This window comes from Equus asinus, chromosome 16 (assembly GCF_041296235.1).
Source record: "Equus asinus isolate D_3611 breed Donkey chromosome 16, EquAss-T2T_v2, whole genome shotgun sequence".
NCBI lineage: Eukaryota > Metazoa > Chordata > Mammalia > Perissodactyla > Equidae > Equus > Equus asinus.
Genome location: NC_091805.1, coordinates 2,292,058 through 2,308,563, shown reverse-complemented (window position 1 = coordinate 2,308,563; position 16,506 = coordinate 2,292,058). Strand labels below are relative to the sequence as shown.

The 16,506-nt window shown below is 37.1% G+C and overlaps 1 protein-coding gene across 35 annotated transcripts in view; it reads right to left on the bottom strand.

The window, feature by feature from the left end:
* The window catches only part of ATG4C (autophagy related 4C cysteine peptidase), a 155,855-nt gene that overhangs the window by 59,479 nt on the left and 79,870 nt on the right, over positions 1 to 16,506 (bottom strand). For 10 of the 35 annotated variants that reach the window (XM_070486431.1, XM_044748917.2, XM_070486421.1 and 7 more), the window contains one exon: positions 2,086 to 3,426. The exons of 18 other annotated variants lie outside the window; for them this stretch is intronic. In XM_070486431.1, the coding sequence (XP_070342532.1) occupies positions 3,259 to 3,426 (168 nt within the window). In that variant the 3' untranslated portion in view covers positions 2,086 to 3,258. Of the gene's footprint in view, positions 1 to 619; positions 3,427 to 3,882; positions 3,959 to 16,506 lie in introns of those variants that run through there. 7 more of the 35 variants (XM_044748914.2, XM_070486425.1, XM_070486435.1 and 4 more) reach the window with 4 other exon arrangements.

Below are 16,506 nucleotides of genomic sequence, written 5' to 3'. Positions count from 1 at the left end.
CTTAAGTGCTCAACTGAATATAGTCCTATTGAATGGTGGTTGATTGACAACACTGAGGCTATAACAAATATCACATGAGAAGTATTTATTCTCCTAAAATCTTTTTGAAATGTATTTGCTCTTCTTTTTATAGAAAATAATAATCCCTATCCTTTCTCAGAAATTGCCTCTATCAATATATTCTGGGTATCCTGTCTCTATTTCACTCTTATTTTAAATTGTCAGTTTTCTCCTTATGTCTGTTTCAATAGAAATTCATTTAGTTATTTAACATTTTCAAAGTGTTTTTTCATTATCTGTTCTTCTCCCTGTTTCCTCTTTTTGGGAAATCCCTTATAGGGTTTTTATGGTTGTATATAAATATTTAGCTAAAAAGACTTAGATGTACAACGCAAGCTACTGAAGGTGATCTCTGATAAACCATGAAAATGAAACTTTTTCCTAGTAGCAAAGAAATTAGCAGAGAAAAGGGAGGAAAAAAAGCTGGATTAGTATGACTTGACCAAAAATACAGTGCTTTCTGGTATAGCATAATTGAAAGTAACTGGAGATCTCTAAAAAATAGAGATTTCTGATCTAAAATTGGATAATTATATAGATAAGTCATTGTTGCTGTTTTGATTCTTTATTCTAAAAACAAGATGAAATTAACATACATACTTTTAGATATATTTGCCCTTGGACAATGTTAAATCCTAAAGTTAAGAGAACACAAAAGTGACCTAAATTTTTAATCCTCTAAAGTTTTCTTCTCACTAACACAGATTTAATGGGGTTAGTTTAATGTAAAAACAGAAAAATGGATACCTCAGGGAAATTCCTTTGGATATACTTATACTATAAAGGATCTTTTCACTCACTCAGCAAATGATGACTTTCAAGATTGCCTGCTGGTGGTTAATACATTGACAAAAGGGGATTCAAAGTGTCAAATCTTATGAAGAAGAGAGAAAAGAAATCTTCACCATCAAAAAGTCACATCAAGAATTTTAAAAATTCATTTCTGAAATGTTAATGGTAAAATCCAGTATCTTAATATTGACGTCCAAATGGAAGATCCTCCTATCATAATTCTAACGGAACGCTTGTCTTAGAATCTCATCCTTCTTCACTTTCCCTTATTCTAGGCTGAAAGAGATCGTCCATGAGCTTCATTGACTAAGTTTACTGGCTGTCAGAACTTGAAACGAAATCTGTGTTCAAAACAAAGTCTGAAACCAGAATATGAACTAACTCTACTCTAAACCCAATGATGTCATTTTGCTGCTGCCTTTCCAATAAAGATTAACACAACTTTTGGCTGGTCCTCAGCTGAAGTTGAATTAACAGGCAAGATAAATTTATCAGCCTCTCTCTCAATTTTCATAAATGCATGCATTCATTCAGACACATATTGAATACCTTTTATGTGCATATTATGCTGATAATTTCTGACAACAATTATTCTCAGTCAAGGGGGTGACTATACAGTAAGATCTGTTTGTTTTGTCTGTAGAAAGTTCTGAGTACTTTCAATATAACTCAATGTAAAGGAGTTTGTCACTTCAACTTTGTCCAGGTGTAACTTTGCCTCATTCCAAAATCCTACTTAAAAATGATTCCCAAATATGCTGAGAAAATAACAATGCTATCCTATGCCTCTCAGCTTTTATACAGTTCTTGGAAGAGAAGACGTACAATCAGTTCTGATCCATGAAGGGGTGGGTGCTCTCATCTGAGGGGTCTGCTCTAGAATCCTGTGAACACTGCACGTGTGCAGAAAGAACAAACTGCAGCAACTGAGATGAGGCGGCTGCAGTGTATAAAATCGGGTACACCACTGGCCTCTTATTCTTATACTGCTTTGACATTCTCGTAAAATTAGAACTGGACTTCACTAGCCAGAGTTTATCTAGATTAGAGGAAAATTTCAGATTCCAGCCTATTTGTTTCAATTTAATAAGCTACCCTCACTGGGAAATGCCAAGCCTCCTTTCTCCTCAGGCGTGCGAAGCACACCTGCCCGCCCTCTGTTTCAGTTTTGATGTGGCTCTGAACCTACAACCAGGTTCTCTGAGGGAAGAGATCAATGACTTCAAATGATATGGAATTTTATGTCTTTATAAGTCACCTTTCCACATTGAAACACGGAAGCTCCATAAAATAAGTTAATATTTTGCTTTCAGAGCAATAATATTATTTGCCTTCATTATAAATAAAGAGAATTCATTTGAGACAATGATTTTTCAAATGAAAGTATTAAAACAATCTCATTAAAACCATAACAAAGGTATTTCATGTTCTCAGATCTTTATTAAAGTATATAATCCTGGCTCAATAATAACTCTAACATTTTTATATCACAAATTTGCCTTTCAGTAACACGTAATACACTTAGGCAGATTTACCGCATAGATGGCCTCAGCTTCTAAACACCACTACACTGATTCATACAAACAGCAAACCACGTAGAGAAGCACCTCTTGATATCTTTCTTGGTACTTTAATCTTTAGACTTAAAAACTGCATAATAAGTAGAGTTCCCATAACATTTCATGTTTGAGACAGGAAACAAACACTACTCCTATCTTATAATTGCCTTTATCTGATCTGACTGGATGCAGTTATTATTAATAACATAACCTTTAAATTTGTGAGGGAAATCAATACTTTATATTTACTCCTCAGAGAAGGCTCAACAGCAGGCAAAACGAGGAGCCATTATAAAATCATACTGCTGAGTATTGCCCTAAATCACAATTCTGCTTATATAATTGTATGCATATCACAGCTAACAATTACTATTTAATATATCAAGATACATCTAAAAGTATCCTTTGGTTGCATTAGTATCAGGAGGCTAGGAAAGCACTGAAGATTCATTCTCTGGTCTTCTGGTCATTAGCATAAACTAAAGCTTTTGAAACTACTTGGTGATCCCAATTCTGGGGCCTATATCATGAAACCTTCAGACCAGCGGCCTCAGGTGGAAGGAGCTGAAGGCCGGAAGACTCCCAGTCAAGGCAGAGTTATCATTAGCAGATCTTAGGAGCACAGGAAGGCAGCCAGAATCACTTGGTATTTATTAGAAATCAAGATTCATTAAATCACTTCTCTTTCAGAAAAATATCTTTAAAACTTGTATATTTTCAAATGTTCTTTCTTTAAAGAACATATAAAATTAAGATATTTGTGAAAATAAGTTTCAAGTATACTTGTTTCTCTTCATTTCTCCCCCTTCAAAGGAGTTCTTCTCACCAAGCACAAAGGTGCTAATCTTTAAAGCAAGACAAACTCTTCTGTGCTAAATCTTTTTAATCTTTTCTTTTCATCCTCTGAGAAAAGGTCGTCTTCCTTGGCTGCAGTAGATGTAAAATCATAGTCTCTGGAATGACCATTTACAAAAGTAAATAAGGGATATTTCTCCTTAGAAGAAATTTTCAGCATCTGTAACAGAAAGTACAGAAGAGTCCCTTATTCGACACAATAGTGCACAGTAGGACCATGTGACAAAATGTAATATTTTAGCCCTGAATATCTCGTTAGCTTCTCTCATTTACATTGATCCAGCGCCACTGTTTTACTGTTGTGGCTAGAAGACAAAAGTTCATCAGCATTGTAGGGTTTATTTATAGCCAAACACTGCTCCTCCGTTAGGACTACACCATCAGAAATTAAGTACGTTACCATTCCCTCCCCCAGCAAAGTCAGTCTTCTAGTCACACTGGTTTGAAGGCTTACTAAAGAGCTAAGATTTATCTTCTTTCGGTATTAACAAACTGAAACAAAATGGCATCACTGACTATACCAAAATATTGTTAAAGACTGCTTGGTACTAAAACACAGAAAAGAAAGCACAAGACTGAGTCAGAAGGCCCATTCTAACTCAGTGCTGCAACTTACCTCGACGTAACCCCGGACAGATCACTCCACCTGAGTTTCATCTATAAAACAGGGCAAAGGCAGCTACTCTCCTTACCTTGGAGAATTGTTAAATCAACCAAAAGCAATAACAAAAAGTTATTTTTAAAAATTAAGTTTGGTCTTTTTCAAAGATTCCTATATTTGAAAAAGTATTTCTGCAATAATCTAGTCAACATGAAAAATACTGTTCTTATACATAGTAATAACCCACACTTTAAATTACCCTCTCAAGTTACATTACTTAATTTGGAAACGATAAAAGCAACACCTGGAATTTTGTGGGGACCCTCGACAACCTTTACAATCTCTGTCAATTTGGGATTCACTGACAAGCCAACAACCCATTCTAAGCCATTTAACATCTTTCTGTTAAACAAGTTCTATTAAAAAAATTAAAACAATTTTCATTAAAAAAGGAATTAAATTTTTTGAATGAAAGATGTTTTGATAGAAACAAACTTTTCTATAGGGAACCATGACCTATAAGAAGGATTCTAAAAAGTTTCTATGAATTACAGAGAATGTTGAAAAAATACCAACATTCTTATACATCATTAATCATGATCAATTAAATATAATTTGTTTTTAAAGGATAATTTCAGGGGTAACAACTAAATTTTCCCAAATGTCAATATTCAACTGAAGGATCATCAAATTCTTAAATAGTACATTTATAGATTCTCTCGAAATGTGGCTGAAACAAATATGTAGCCATAGAACACAGATACAATGTTAAATTAAAAATATTTCAATGAGACAGTTAATATGAAATACATCTTTAATTGAATGGAAATGAACCATTTAAAAACAAGTACTTAAAAAAACTAGATGTGATGAAAATTATATCCTATAACTCACATTGTGCTTCTAATTTATAGACTGCTCAAATTTATTTTATTTATATTCTACAAAGGGAGAGAGAAGGGCAAAAATATGAAAAATGAAAAATAAAGAGACACACGGGACTGGCATCTCATAAGGCATCTTTCACCTCCAACCAATGGCTGGAATACAGCCCAAAATTGCTGCCATTTTCTATCCATTTAACGTCACTTGTAATAGTGCAGTATCTAATGGGCAGGTATCATTGTATCACTCTCAAATGAGCACAGCAGAGCTAACATTAGCTCTCTCCATTCCTTCTTTCAAGATCAAGAAAGAAGTCTCTTAGGCTTACTAGTTGTTCATCAACTAACATTCAAATCTGTGCCCCAGGGCAAGATGTCAGAAAGGAACCCTCTATCCTTTAATTATAAAATCCACCCACATTTTGCAAACTCACTTGCAGTGTAAGGCCTCCTTATGTGTATTTATTGATTTAGAAAGTTATCATTTTTCTAACTTTTCTGAGTTTATTTAAAATATTTTTAAAGATTATCAAATGAAAAATATACTAAAGGTTTAACTCAAATGAATTGAGAACTTATATCCACACAAAAACTTGCACAAGGATGTTTATACCAGCTTTATCACTACTGCCAAGACTTGGAAGCAACAAAGATGTCCTTCAGTAGGTGAATGGATAAATAAACTCTGGTATCCAAAACAACGGAATATTATTCAGTGCTAGAAAGAAATGAGTTCTCAAGCCATAATAAGACAGGAAGGAACCTTAAATACATATTACTAAGTGAAAGAAGGCAAGCTGAAAAAGCCTTTTCTGCATTACACTGTATGATTCCAATGATAGGACATTCTGGAAAAGGCAAAACTACGGAGACAGTAAAAGACCAGTGGTCGCCAGGGATTAGCAGGGAGGGAGGAGAATAGTGGGAGCAGAGAGCATTTTAGGGCAGTGAAACTTCTCTGTATGACACCATAATGGTGGATACATGTCATCATACATTTGTCCAAACCCAGAGGAGGTGCAACACCAAGAGTGAAGCCTAAGGTAAACTAGAGACTTTGGGGGATGAGGACGTGTCAGTGTAGGTTCATCAACTGTAGCAAGTGTCTGGTGGGGGATGTTGGCAGCACGGGAAGGGAGTATATGGAACCTTTCTGTATTTTACACTCACTTTTGCTATGAACCTAAAACTGTTCTAAAAACTAAAGTCTACTAAAAATGTCTATATTAAAGGACAACTGGGTGTCACAATAAGGTAAGTGATAACCTAGCAGCACATAAACATAATCTGGCAGGCAAGAAATAATTTTAGGACAAATAAAAAGGGAAATGCCAAAGAGACCTTAGAAATTATCTAGCTCACGCTCATTTTATAAATGGGGAAATTGAGACGCAAAGGATTTAAATTACTTTCCTAAGAGGACTCGGCAACAACCAAAGGGATTACTGGCATATCAGACCTCAACAACTTATCAACATGCTTTTCAAACGCTTTTCATAGCTCTAAGCACCATAGCCAGAATTTTGTTCAGGCTTCCTTTTTTCAAAAGAATAACAATGATTTCAAAATTTAGAGGCTGGACTGCTGGCATAGTAGTTAAGTTCGCATGCTCTGCTTTGGCGGCCCAGGGTTCACAGGTTTGGATCCCAGGCACAGACCTAGTACCACTCATCAAACCACACTGTGGTGGAGACCCACATAGAATAGAGGAAAGTTGGCACAGATGTTAGCTCAGCAACAATCTTCCTGAAGCAAAAAGAGGGAGATTGGCAACAGATTCAGGGCCAATCTTCCTCACCAAAAAAAAAAAAAAAAGAAAGAAAGAAAGGAAGAAAAAACAGACATGAAAATTTGATTCTGAGAACTTTTATCAAAAATGAACACTTCAGTTTTCTTTTTTATATTACAATAAAGGACATATTGTGAAAACCTTAAAGTCCCTCCATAATGGACAATATAAAATCTATGTGAAAAAAATTCCAAATTAGATTATCTATATGCCATAAGAGTATTATCAATTGAGATACTACACAAAAGATAATGAAAGTTATTTAATAACTTTGGGAAATATTTATTACATAATGTTAAAAGAAAAAACATGATATAAAGCTACATATAAAATTCATTCTCAGAGCCGGCCTGGTGGCACAGCAGTTAAGTGGGCACGTTCCACTTTGGCGGTCCGGAGTTCACAGGTTCGGATCCTGGGTGCGGACATGGCACCGCTTGCCAAGCCATGCTGTGGTAGGCGTCCCACATATCAAGTAGAGGAAGATGGGCACAGATGTTAGCTCAGGGCCAGTCTTCCTCAGCAAAAAGAGGAGGATTGGCAGCAGATGTTAGCTCAGGGCTAATCTTCCTCAAAAAAAAAAAATTTATTCTCAATCATGTTAAAATAATTTTAAATATGTATTTTTAAAAGACTAGAAGGAAATGTAGTAAAATATTAAGTTATTTCTCAATGAAAGAATTAGTGGTGACTTCTTTTTATACTTCTATTTTCCAAACTTTCTACCGTATTTCTCATAAAATTCGGAGAAAATAATTTTTTAAAAAACATTGAAGATAACTGAACTTACTATTTCATAGCTGATTTTCAAAAGTGGGGGATGTCAGTGGTTTGCTCAATAATAACTGTACAACAGGCAAGTCCTCCGTTCTATTTTAATAACATACACTGAAGTGGCTTTACTATCTAAAAGGCAACTTACAGATTTCTTTTCAGGAAGTCAAATATTTTACCACATTTTTTCAATTTGACTGGTTTCAAATCTGCAAGGGTAAAATCTAGAGGACAGGAGTTAAGTTATTTCTTCCATCATAATGCTGGGAGTTGTAAGAACAGAAAGAGAGCCAGGAGACGACCTCTTCTCCCCAGGACAAACCTTTTCCACTAGTCTCACCACCACAGCTGTTGAATTACACCCAGTACAGAACAGTCATACCTGTGTGGTCCATATTCACCACCATGGAGCTACATTTTATGGAGGGGTTAGGGTCCAAAGTCAGCCCATAATGTGAAAATCAAATACAGTCAAAATCAATAGTCAAAACTGCCTTCAAAAAGCCTTTAAAATTGTTTCCAGGGTGTTATGCATAATTTTGTGTGTACTGTTGAGTAACATGTACAAAGGCACAATTCAGTACAGCATATAAAAAGGAGCACAAGTGGAAAAATGCATTCCTGTTCATGTGGTGGAATTGGAGACATTAAACGAGCACACGCTGTAACCTCCACTCGTCTCCTCACTGCTCGATCTTCACTCGCTGTAATGCAACTTTTACCCCTCGCTGTCCTGACAATAATCTCTTCTAGTTCTCAAATAAAAAAGCCGTTTATTAGTGCCTATTCTCTTGATATTTCTACAGGGACCAATACTGCTAAGCATTTCTTTCTCAAAATATTCATTTCTCTTGATTTCTCTAATATTTTGCTTTCCTGTTTCTCTTCCTATTTTCTGAACTATTTCTTCTCTCTCTTTCATCGACTTCACTTATTTCTGCATTCCAAAATGCAGACATTAATCAATTATTGATCCTTTAACTTCTCTATTTATTCTATAGTCTTTCTCTTAAAAATATTACCTAAGTTTCAACCATTTCTCTGATAGGCTTTATTATCATCCATGTTTTATAGACGAGGGAAGAGAAATATTGAGAGGTTAGGTGACTTGTGTAAGTTCACAGAGCTAGTAACTGACAGATCCAGGATTAAAGCTGAAGCAGTATGGTTTTATCATAACCCCAGACTATGCTGCCTCCTACAGCAGTGGAGGCATGTCCCAGGATCGACTCAAATTGATTCATACCAAAATAAAATTATCATTTCTTCTTCCCAAAATTAGCTCCCTTCCAGACTCCTCTATTTCTATCATTGGTGTATCATTTATATTAATTATGAATGGTTTTTGTAAAAAACAATTAACAATGGCTTTAAGTAACAGAAATTGTTTTTATCATATAACAAGAAGTCTGACATTGCTAGCTTTGGTTAATTATGTCCAACAGTTTCTACAATTCTCTTGGCCTTTCCCTCTGATCACAAAGGCTGCTGAAGCCCCAGGTGTTGAGTCTGCATTCAAGGCCGCGGCAGGTGACAGCACGGCATCTATATCTACCATTTCAGCAGAAGAGAAAAGCTTTCCCAGAAACTCCCAGCACACATCCACTTCTATTTCACTGGCCAAACTGTGACTAAATACGAGGGAGACCAAGACAAATCAGTATTCGGGTGGGCAAACTGCTACTCCAAATAAAGTCAGAATTCTCTTAGCAAAGAGAGAGGTAGCTATTGAACAGGTAACTCACGGTGCTTGCAACCACTCAGAGAAAAGAACCATAATACAAACAACCCAGGGTGAAGGGGTAAGCAAAGACTGGAAGGCTTCTGGAGGCTGTGTGGTCAGGAAAGGCCAAGCTGAGCCCCGAATGACAATACAGAGTCAGATGTCCGAGTTCTCGCAGAGCAGCACTCTAGGCAGAAGAATCAGCTGGTACAAAAGGCCTAGGGTGCCAGCACGCTCAGCGTGTGCAAAGGGCAGAGAGAAGGCCACTGCAGCTCGAGGGCAGAGGAACAGAGGAAGAGGAGCTCACAAGAGCCAGGTCACCCAGGCCCTGCTGGCCACATTAACAGGGGACCGAAGTTTCACTGTTCCCCTAAACAGTCTACCACAAACTTCCCAGAACATCCGCCTGCGAGCTTCTGCTCAGGATGCTTCTACCACCTGGCCGCCCTCTACTCCCGCTCTGATCAGTTCTTTAAGTCCCAGCCCAAGTTCCACCGACAAGGGTCTCAGTCCACAGTGACTACACCTTTCTCCAAAGGCCTAGAGATTTGTCTACTATAGTGTAAAGATTACAAACAGGGACCATGGGACTTAGTCTCAGTTCAAAACTGGGCTGATACTCACAAACTGTGTGACCCTGGGCAAGTCACTTAACCAGACTGCTTCATTTTCTTTACCCATAAAATATGAGTATTGATAGCATCCACCTCAGAGCTGTTGTGAGGATTAAATCAGTTAATAACTGTAGAGTACTTAGAGGATCACCAGTCATCTAGTGTGTTGGCTATTATCATTATTACTGCCATGATTATCATAATGTTAGCTTTCCGGTATATATTAAATATACCTTTTTAGTCATTTACCTTTAATAGTCATTTCATGTCTTCCCACCTAAATTAGCCCCCCGAAGATTTTAAAAGAAATCAGGGTTCCTCTCATTAAATCCCAGAAGTAAAAACACCTATAACAGAAGACACCCCTCAGCTCTCACTTGGAGAGTATGGAACTAGACGGAGGGAAATATAATCACGAACATAAACCTGAAACAGAAAGTGTTTGCAGAAAGACATTTACCAAAATAGCAATGGGCACAGGAAACTGTGTACCATGGAGAAAAGGGAACGTTAGTTCTAGAAGAGGAAGCAAACCTATTCTCTTATTCTATGAGGTGAAGGAGTAAAAGTTACACGGAAGCTGATTCCAACTCAATGTAGGAAAAGTTTTTTTTTTAACAATGAGGGTCTGTCCAAAAGATGAAAAGACCTCCAAGGAAAATAATTAGTTCACCACTATGTGAAATAAAGATTAGACAGGCAACTGTCTGGACCATGGATTGATGTACAAATCGGAGACCATACAGAATAGTACTTTCCAGCACATATTCTCAAGTTAAACCGCCTAAGGTTTGATCTCAGCACTACCATTTATTAGCAGTGACCTTTGTGAAAGTTACTGAACCTCTGCAAGTGTAAGATTCCTCATCTGTATGATGCAGATAACAGTACCTACCTCAGAAGGTTTGTGTAGATTAAATGAGATAATGCATATAAAGTGCTTAGCTCGGTGTGTGACATAAGGTAAGGACTCAACAAATGTTAGCCTTGGACTGAATAACCTCTAAGATCTCTTGGATCTCTAGGATTCAATGGCTGTAACGCAAATTTTGTTCTGTAGCAAGAGGACAACTGGCCACATGTAAATATTTTTTCCTGTGTTGACATGCATTCCATAATCAAATGATTAATTTCCTAATAGTCACAATTTTAGTTTAGATTTTCTAGCCTCAAACATCAGCACTATTAGGTAGTAAGTTTATCATTAAACAGGAGTATTCTATTTGACAATAATCATTTGGCTGAGAACAAGTGAAAAGAAGAAGAAGAAAAGGGGGTGAGAGAGAAGATAAAAACCTACATGAGGCCCTTTAGAAGACAGCAGAGCAGATATAACCTAAGTTGGGGTTGGGAAGGAGACATTTCAGCAGGATAGTTCACCCTACAGAACCTGGAGAGGAACAGTATGTATATAAAGGCACAAAAACAGGAGCGAGACACAAAACTGACAACAAGGAAACTGACTGAAAGCCTGTATATGGACTCAATTCCCAAGTTCCTCCTGGCAACCCATACCCCTGGTTCACTCCCCACTAGCCACCCACACAGGAAAACAAAGATTTATTCTTTGGAAAAACTGAATAAAGATATGGATTCTAGGACACCAGGCACAGTGATGACTGCAAAAGCTGAGGAATTAGTGACAGCTGAAGACACCGAACGGTAGGGCCCTCAGCATCCGTCACCACCTGCTCCTGGAGTACCTGCAGGCAACATACATCCCACAGGGAGATGGCAGAACTCTCCTCTGAAAAAAATGAAATAACTCTAGAGAAAAGATCACCACTCACTAACATTTGGGACCACCCAGTGAAAAGGCAAGCTCGTCACCTGATCACCCTTGGAGGAGGGTCACCAGCTTGAAGCTAGGCTCAAACACACAGAACTTTTACTCAGCTCTTCAGTGCCTCACTCTTAAATACAAACAGACATAGAAGATCACCAGTCATGTAGGGGAAAGCATCCAACAGAAAACTGGACGATTAAAACAAAAAAAAAAAACCCCAGAAGGAAACATAAACAGCAAAAGAAGCAGAAGAAAATTTCAAAATTACTATAATTAATTTCCTTGGGGAGAAGATGAGATAATACACCCATTAAAAAGATGAGACTATTATGAAAAAGGAATAATAGAAAAATATAAATAACTCCTGGAAATTTAAATATTGTAACTAAACGTTAAGAATAATAGAAGAGTTAGAAGATAAAGTAGAGGAAATCTCCCAATATAAAAAGATAAAGACATGAAAAACAGAAGGAAAAAAGACAGGAAAATTAGAGGAGCCATTTAGAAGGTCTAACAACCACATAATAAGAGCTCCAGAAAGAAAGAATGATGAAAAGAAAAGAAAGGAAACGACGTTTTTTTAATTTCAAGAAAATTTCCCAGAATGGAAGGAAACAGGACAATCAATGAAAAAGAATGCAAACCAAGACACATAATGAAGTTTCAGGATGGTAGGGACAAATAATGATGGCTAACACTTTATAGAGTGCCTACTATAAACCAGGCACTAATCTAGTAGATCGTTTGATCCTTATAATGCTGCTACAGAGAGAGGCAGCTATTATTATTTTCATTTCATGAGAAAACTGATGCACAGAGAGGTTAAGCAATATGGCCAAGGCTACACAGCAATGAGGTAGTTGAGCTTGGATTCAAACCCAAAAACTTTCAGAGAGAAAAAAAGTTTACATTCAGAGAAAAAGAATTCAGAATGGCGTTAAACTTCTCAACGGCAACATCGGATACCACAAGTAAGGAGAGCAATGACTCTGAAGTTCAGGGGAGAAGTTACTTTCATTCTAGAAGTCTATACCAAATCAAATTACCAATAAATTACAAGATAGAATAAAGATGGTTAGACATGCAAGAATTCACAAACTTTATCATCTATGCATCCTTTGCTTAGGAAGGTATTAGAAACTATGCTTAAGGGAATAAACCAAGGAGAGATTCAGAAGATCAGAACCCAGTTTAGGAAAGCAGCATTGGGAAGCTGCAAATAGCCATCTCTGCATCAGGTCTAGAAAACAGTTAAGACTGAGGCAAACAGAAAACTGAGAGGGGGAAGTTTCTAGAACAGGAAAGAAAAGAGAAAAAATGAAAGATTTCCTTATGTTTTGCACTCATGAAAAATTTGCTGCTTGGTATTTGACATAACAGGAGTGAACATTCAGAAACAAATATCAAGAAAATGAAAAGGGGGGGTGGGAGGATTCACTCCAGGAAAACAACGTTAGAGAAAAAGCAATGTAATCATATACTGTGTGACTAGGGAACGACATTGTGGAGGTATAATAATGTGAACCGTGATTTACCAGAATCTGGGAGTACGGCAGAGAGAGCAGAAATGGGGTGAAGGGGAAGAGAAGAGAGTTAACCCTCAACTACTGTAACAGGAAACTAATCGGTAATGTCGAAAATGGATCAATCAAGAAATGGCAGAATAAGCAAATTACTTAGAAATGTAGAGGTAAAAACACAAAGTAACATCTAAAAGAGTTGAGTGACCATCTCTGAGAAGGTGCTCTGTGGACTGAGGAGTAACATGGCAAGGAATCCTGTTTCTCAGCTTAAGCCTTTTGTTGCCATTTTACTTTTTAAAATATTTGCACATATTACTTTGATAAAAATTAATTTGGGGGCCCAAACATATTTTGAGTTATATATGAAATAAATGGACTATTATAAAGGAAGATAAAGCCACAGCAATTTAAGGTAAATACAATAGAAGAAATAGGTGAAAATACACTGGATTTGCTATATTTCAATCACTGAGCTCCTTGCTAATTTATAAGTAAGATAAATTTATGACAAAGTCTCTTGAATTCATTCTTTCATTCAACAAAAATTTACTGAACTCCTACAATGTGACGAGCAGCTCTGGGCCCTGGGGAGCAATAATATAGAAAACCAACAAATATCCCTGGCCTTATCAAGATTACATTCCAGTGGAGTAGATAGGTAACAAATAATTAAATAAACATAACGTGTTTACATATGATATAGCACAATATATACATATCTGCCCACTTGTGTGTGTGTACTTAAATGAATGCACTAAGGAGAAAAATAAGACAAGGAAAGAGAGAAATAACAGATGCATACAGGGCGGTGAGGAAAGGCCTAAGAAGGTGACACTTGAGTGAAGAGGGACCACGAGAATACCCGCAGGATGAGAACTGCAGGCACAGGACGACACACAGAATCCGTGAACAGAAGGGCACGGAGCATTCTCAAGCAGGCTGGTGTGGGGGAACCAGAGAGAGGTGGGGGAAGAGAGGGAGGGGACAAGATCAGAGAGGCAAGGGGGTGGAGGGAGATTCCCTTTTACGAGGCCATGTGAGTCACTGCAAGTTCGGGCTTTCACTCTGAGTCGGAAAGTTACTGGAAGGTTTAGAATAAAAAAGTAACACAATATTAGTTGTATTTTAAGAAAATTACTCTGGCTGCTATATTGAGAGCAGCCTACAGACAGAGCGAGGGAGATCAGTTAGGAAGCTACCGCAATAATGCCAAGGAAGATACGATGGTGTCCAGCATAATAACGGTGTGGTGAGAAGCATCAAACTCTAAACATTTTCTGAAGGAGAGGTGACAGGATCTGCTGATGGACTAGACATGGGGTATGAGACAGAGCACGGGATCCAGGATGACTCCAAGTCTTCAGACTGAGCACCCAGAAAAATGGAGTTGCCATCATAGAGTAACTAAATTCTTTTCATTTGGTTTATTTTACTTTACTTTTATACCTTACTTTAGTAATAAAATTTCTTTAGACGGATTTAAGATAAAATTGTAACTCCATATTCCTTTCTATAAATAATATTCATGATAAAATTCCAACGAAATACAGAAATAAAACTAATTTTTATGCTAGGATTTTTTTAATGGATCTTTTTATTTTATAGTCACATCTTAAAACTTAAAAAAAAAAAAACAGCTAAAACAAGTATTTCATAAATATAATTAATTAGAGGGCCATGATGAGATTTACCCTGCTACCAAGAACAATATAAGAAACGGATAAAGTAGATAAAGCAACTGTTGGAAAGTATCTGAGAGTAACCAAGAAAAGTACGTCTTGAGAAGTGAAAACCTTAGAGAGGGGATGTACATCCAGAAATGACAGAAGAAGCCAGAAGACAACAGAACAAATATCTTTAAGGTACTGAATGAAACAACTGCTAACAGACAATTCCATCCATTGAAAATATCCTTCAGTAATAGAGGCAAGCTCTTTCCCTTCCCTTCTGCTCCCAAACAATTCATTTCTAAAGCCACTAGAAGAGGCTGGGCAAAACCGGCATCCAGGCTAGGGTGGGGAGTCACTCTGGTCTACGAGGTCTGCTGAAGCCAGGCTGGAACATAGCAGACAGCACCTTAATCAAGTGATCAAAGTAACACCACCAGTAAAGGGACAAACTGAAATCAGATGCCAACCTCTAAGATGCAGTAGGAAGAACACAGAGCATCATTTCTGTGACGTACCTAACAAAAACACATGACCTGAAGAATCATGAGGAAACATCACACAAACCCAAACTGGGGCACAATTAACAAAATTTTCAAAAGTATGCTGTAAAAAACCAAAAAACAAAAGTATCCTGTAATCTTTGAAAATATCAAGGTCATATGAAGGTCAGGAAAAGATGAGGAACTATTCTAGATTAAAGGAGTTTCAAGATATATAAATGCAACACACTATTCTGAACTGGATCCTTCTGCAGAGCATTACTGGAACAATTAGCCAAACTTGAAGAGTTTCTGAGGATTACCTGGTGATAAAGTACAGTGCTGTTTTCCCGATTTTGATGGCTGAATTGTGGTTAGGTAGGAGAATGTCTTTAGGAATTGCACACTCAATTGTTCAAGGGTGATGGAGCACCATGTTGACAACTTACTCTCAAATGGCTCAAGAAAAATTATTTATACTATATTTACAAATTTTCTGTAAGGTCCCAATTATTTCAATTTTTTAACAAAGACAAAATAAAGACGTATTCAAAGAAACAAAAACTGAGAGAATTTATCACCAGCAAACAGCACTAAAAGAAACAGTAAAGTTAGTTCTTTAGAGAGAAGCAAAATGGTCCCCAAAGGAACAGCAACACAGGAAAGAACGAGGGCATCACAAAGGGAAATGCTGACTGTTCAGAACACGATGCCTTGTGCAATTAAAAAAACACGTAGGATTAAAATATATGACAACAAAGCACAAAAATGGACTTTAAGGAAAGAAAACTACTAGAGATAGAGGGTCATATAATTATAAAAAAGTCAATTCAATAGGAAGACCTAACAATCCTAAATTTGTACACAACTAGTAACATAGCCTCAAAGTATATAAAACAAAAAGTAAGTGAACTTAAAGGAGAAATGGACAAACCCGCAAGCACAATTGGAAAGCTTTATCACATATCTTACATACCATACAGGAACCAAAAAAGGACACGCAAGATTTTAACAACATGATTAACTACTTAGACACAGGAGGGAGGGAGAGAGAAAGGGAGGAGAATGTTAAGGGAAAGATCAGAGACAGAATTCAACAGAACTATTCCACAGAGATGCTGAAGTCTGAAGAAGTGGGAGATGCACTTCTTTAGTGCATTGTTTTAGATGGTTTAGTGCTTGTATGAGATGCACTCCCACTAAACCTGACTTCTTCATAATCACCTGACCTTCAAATTCTCTACCTCTCTCAATTCTCCCAGACCATTTGCCTCTTTACCCACAGGGATTCCATGATTGACCATTTCAATGAAATAAAAGATATTCCTAACTCTACTTAAAATTCTGCTGTCCCTATCATGCCAAACTCTATTGTTCACTTATCTACTCCCAATTCA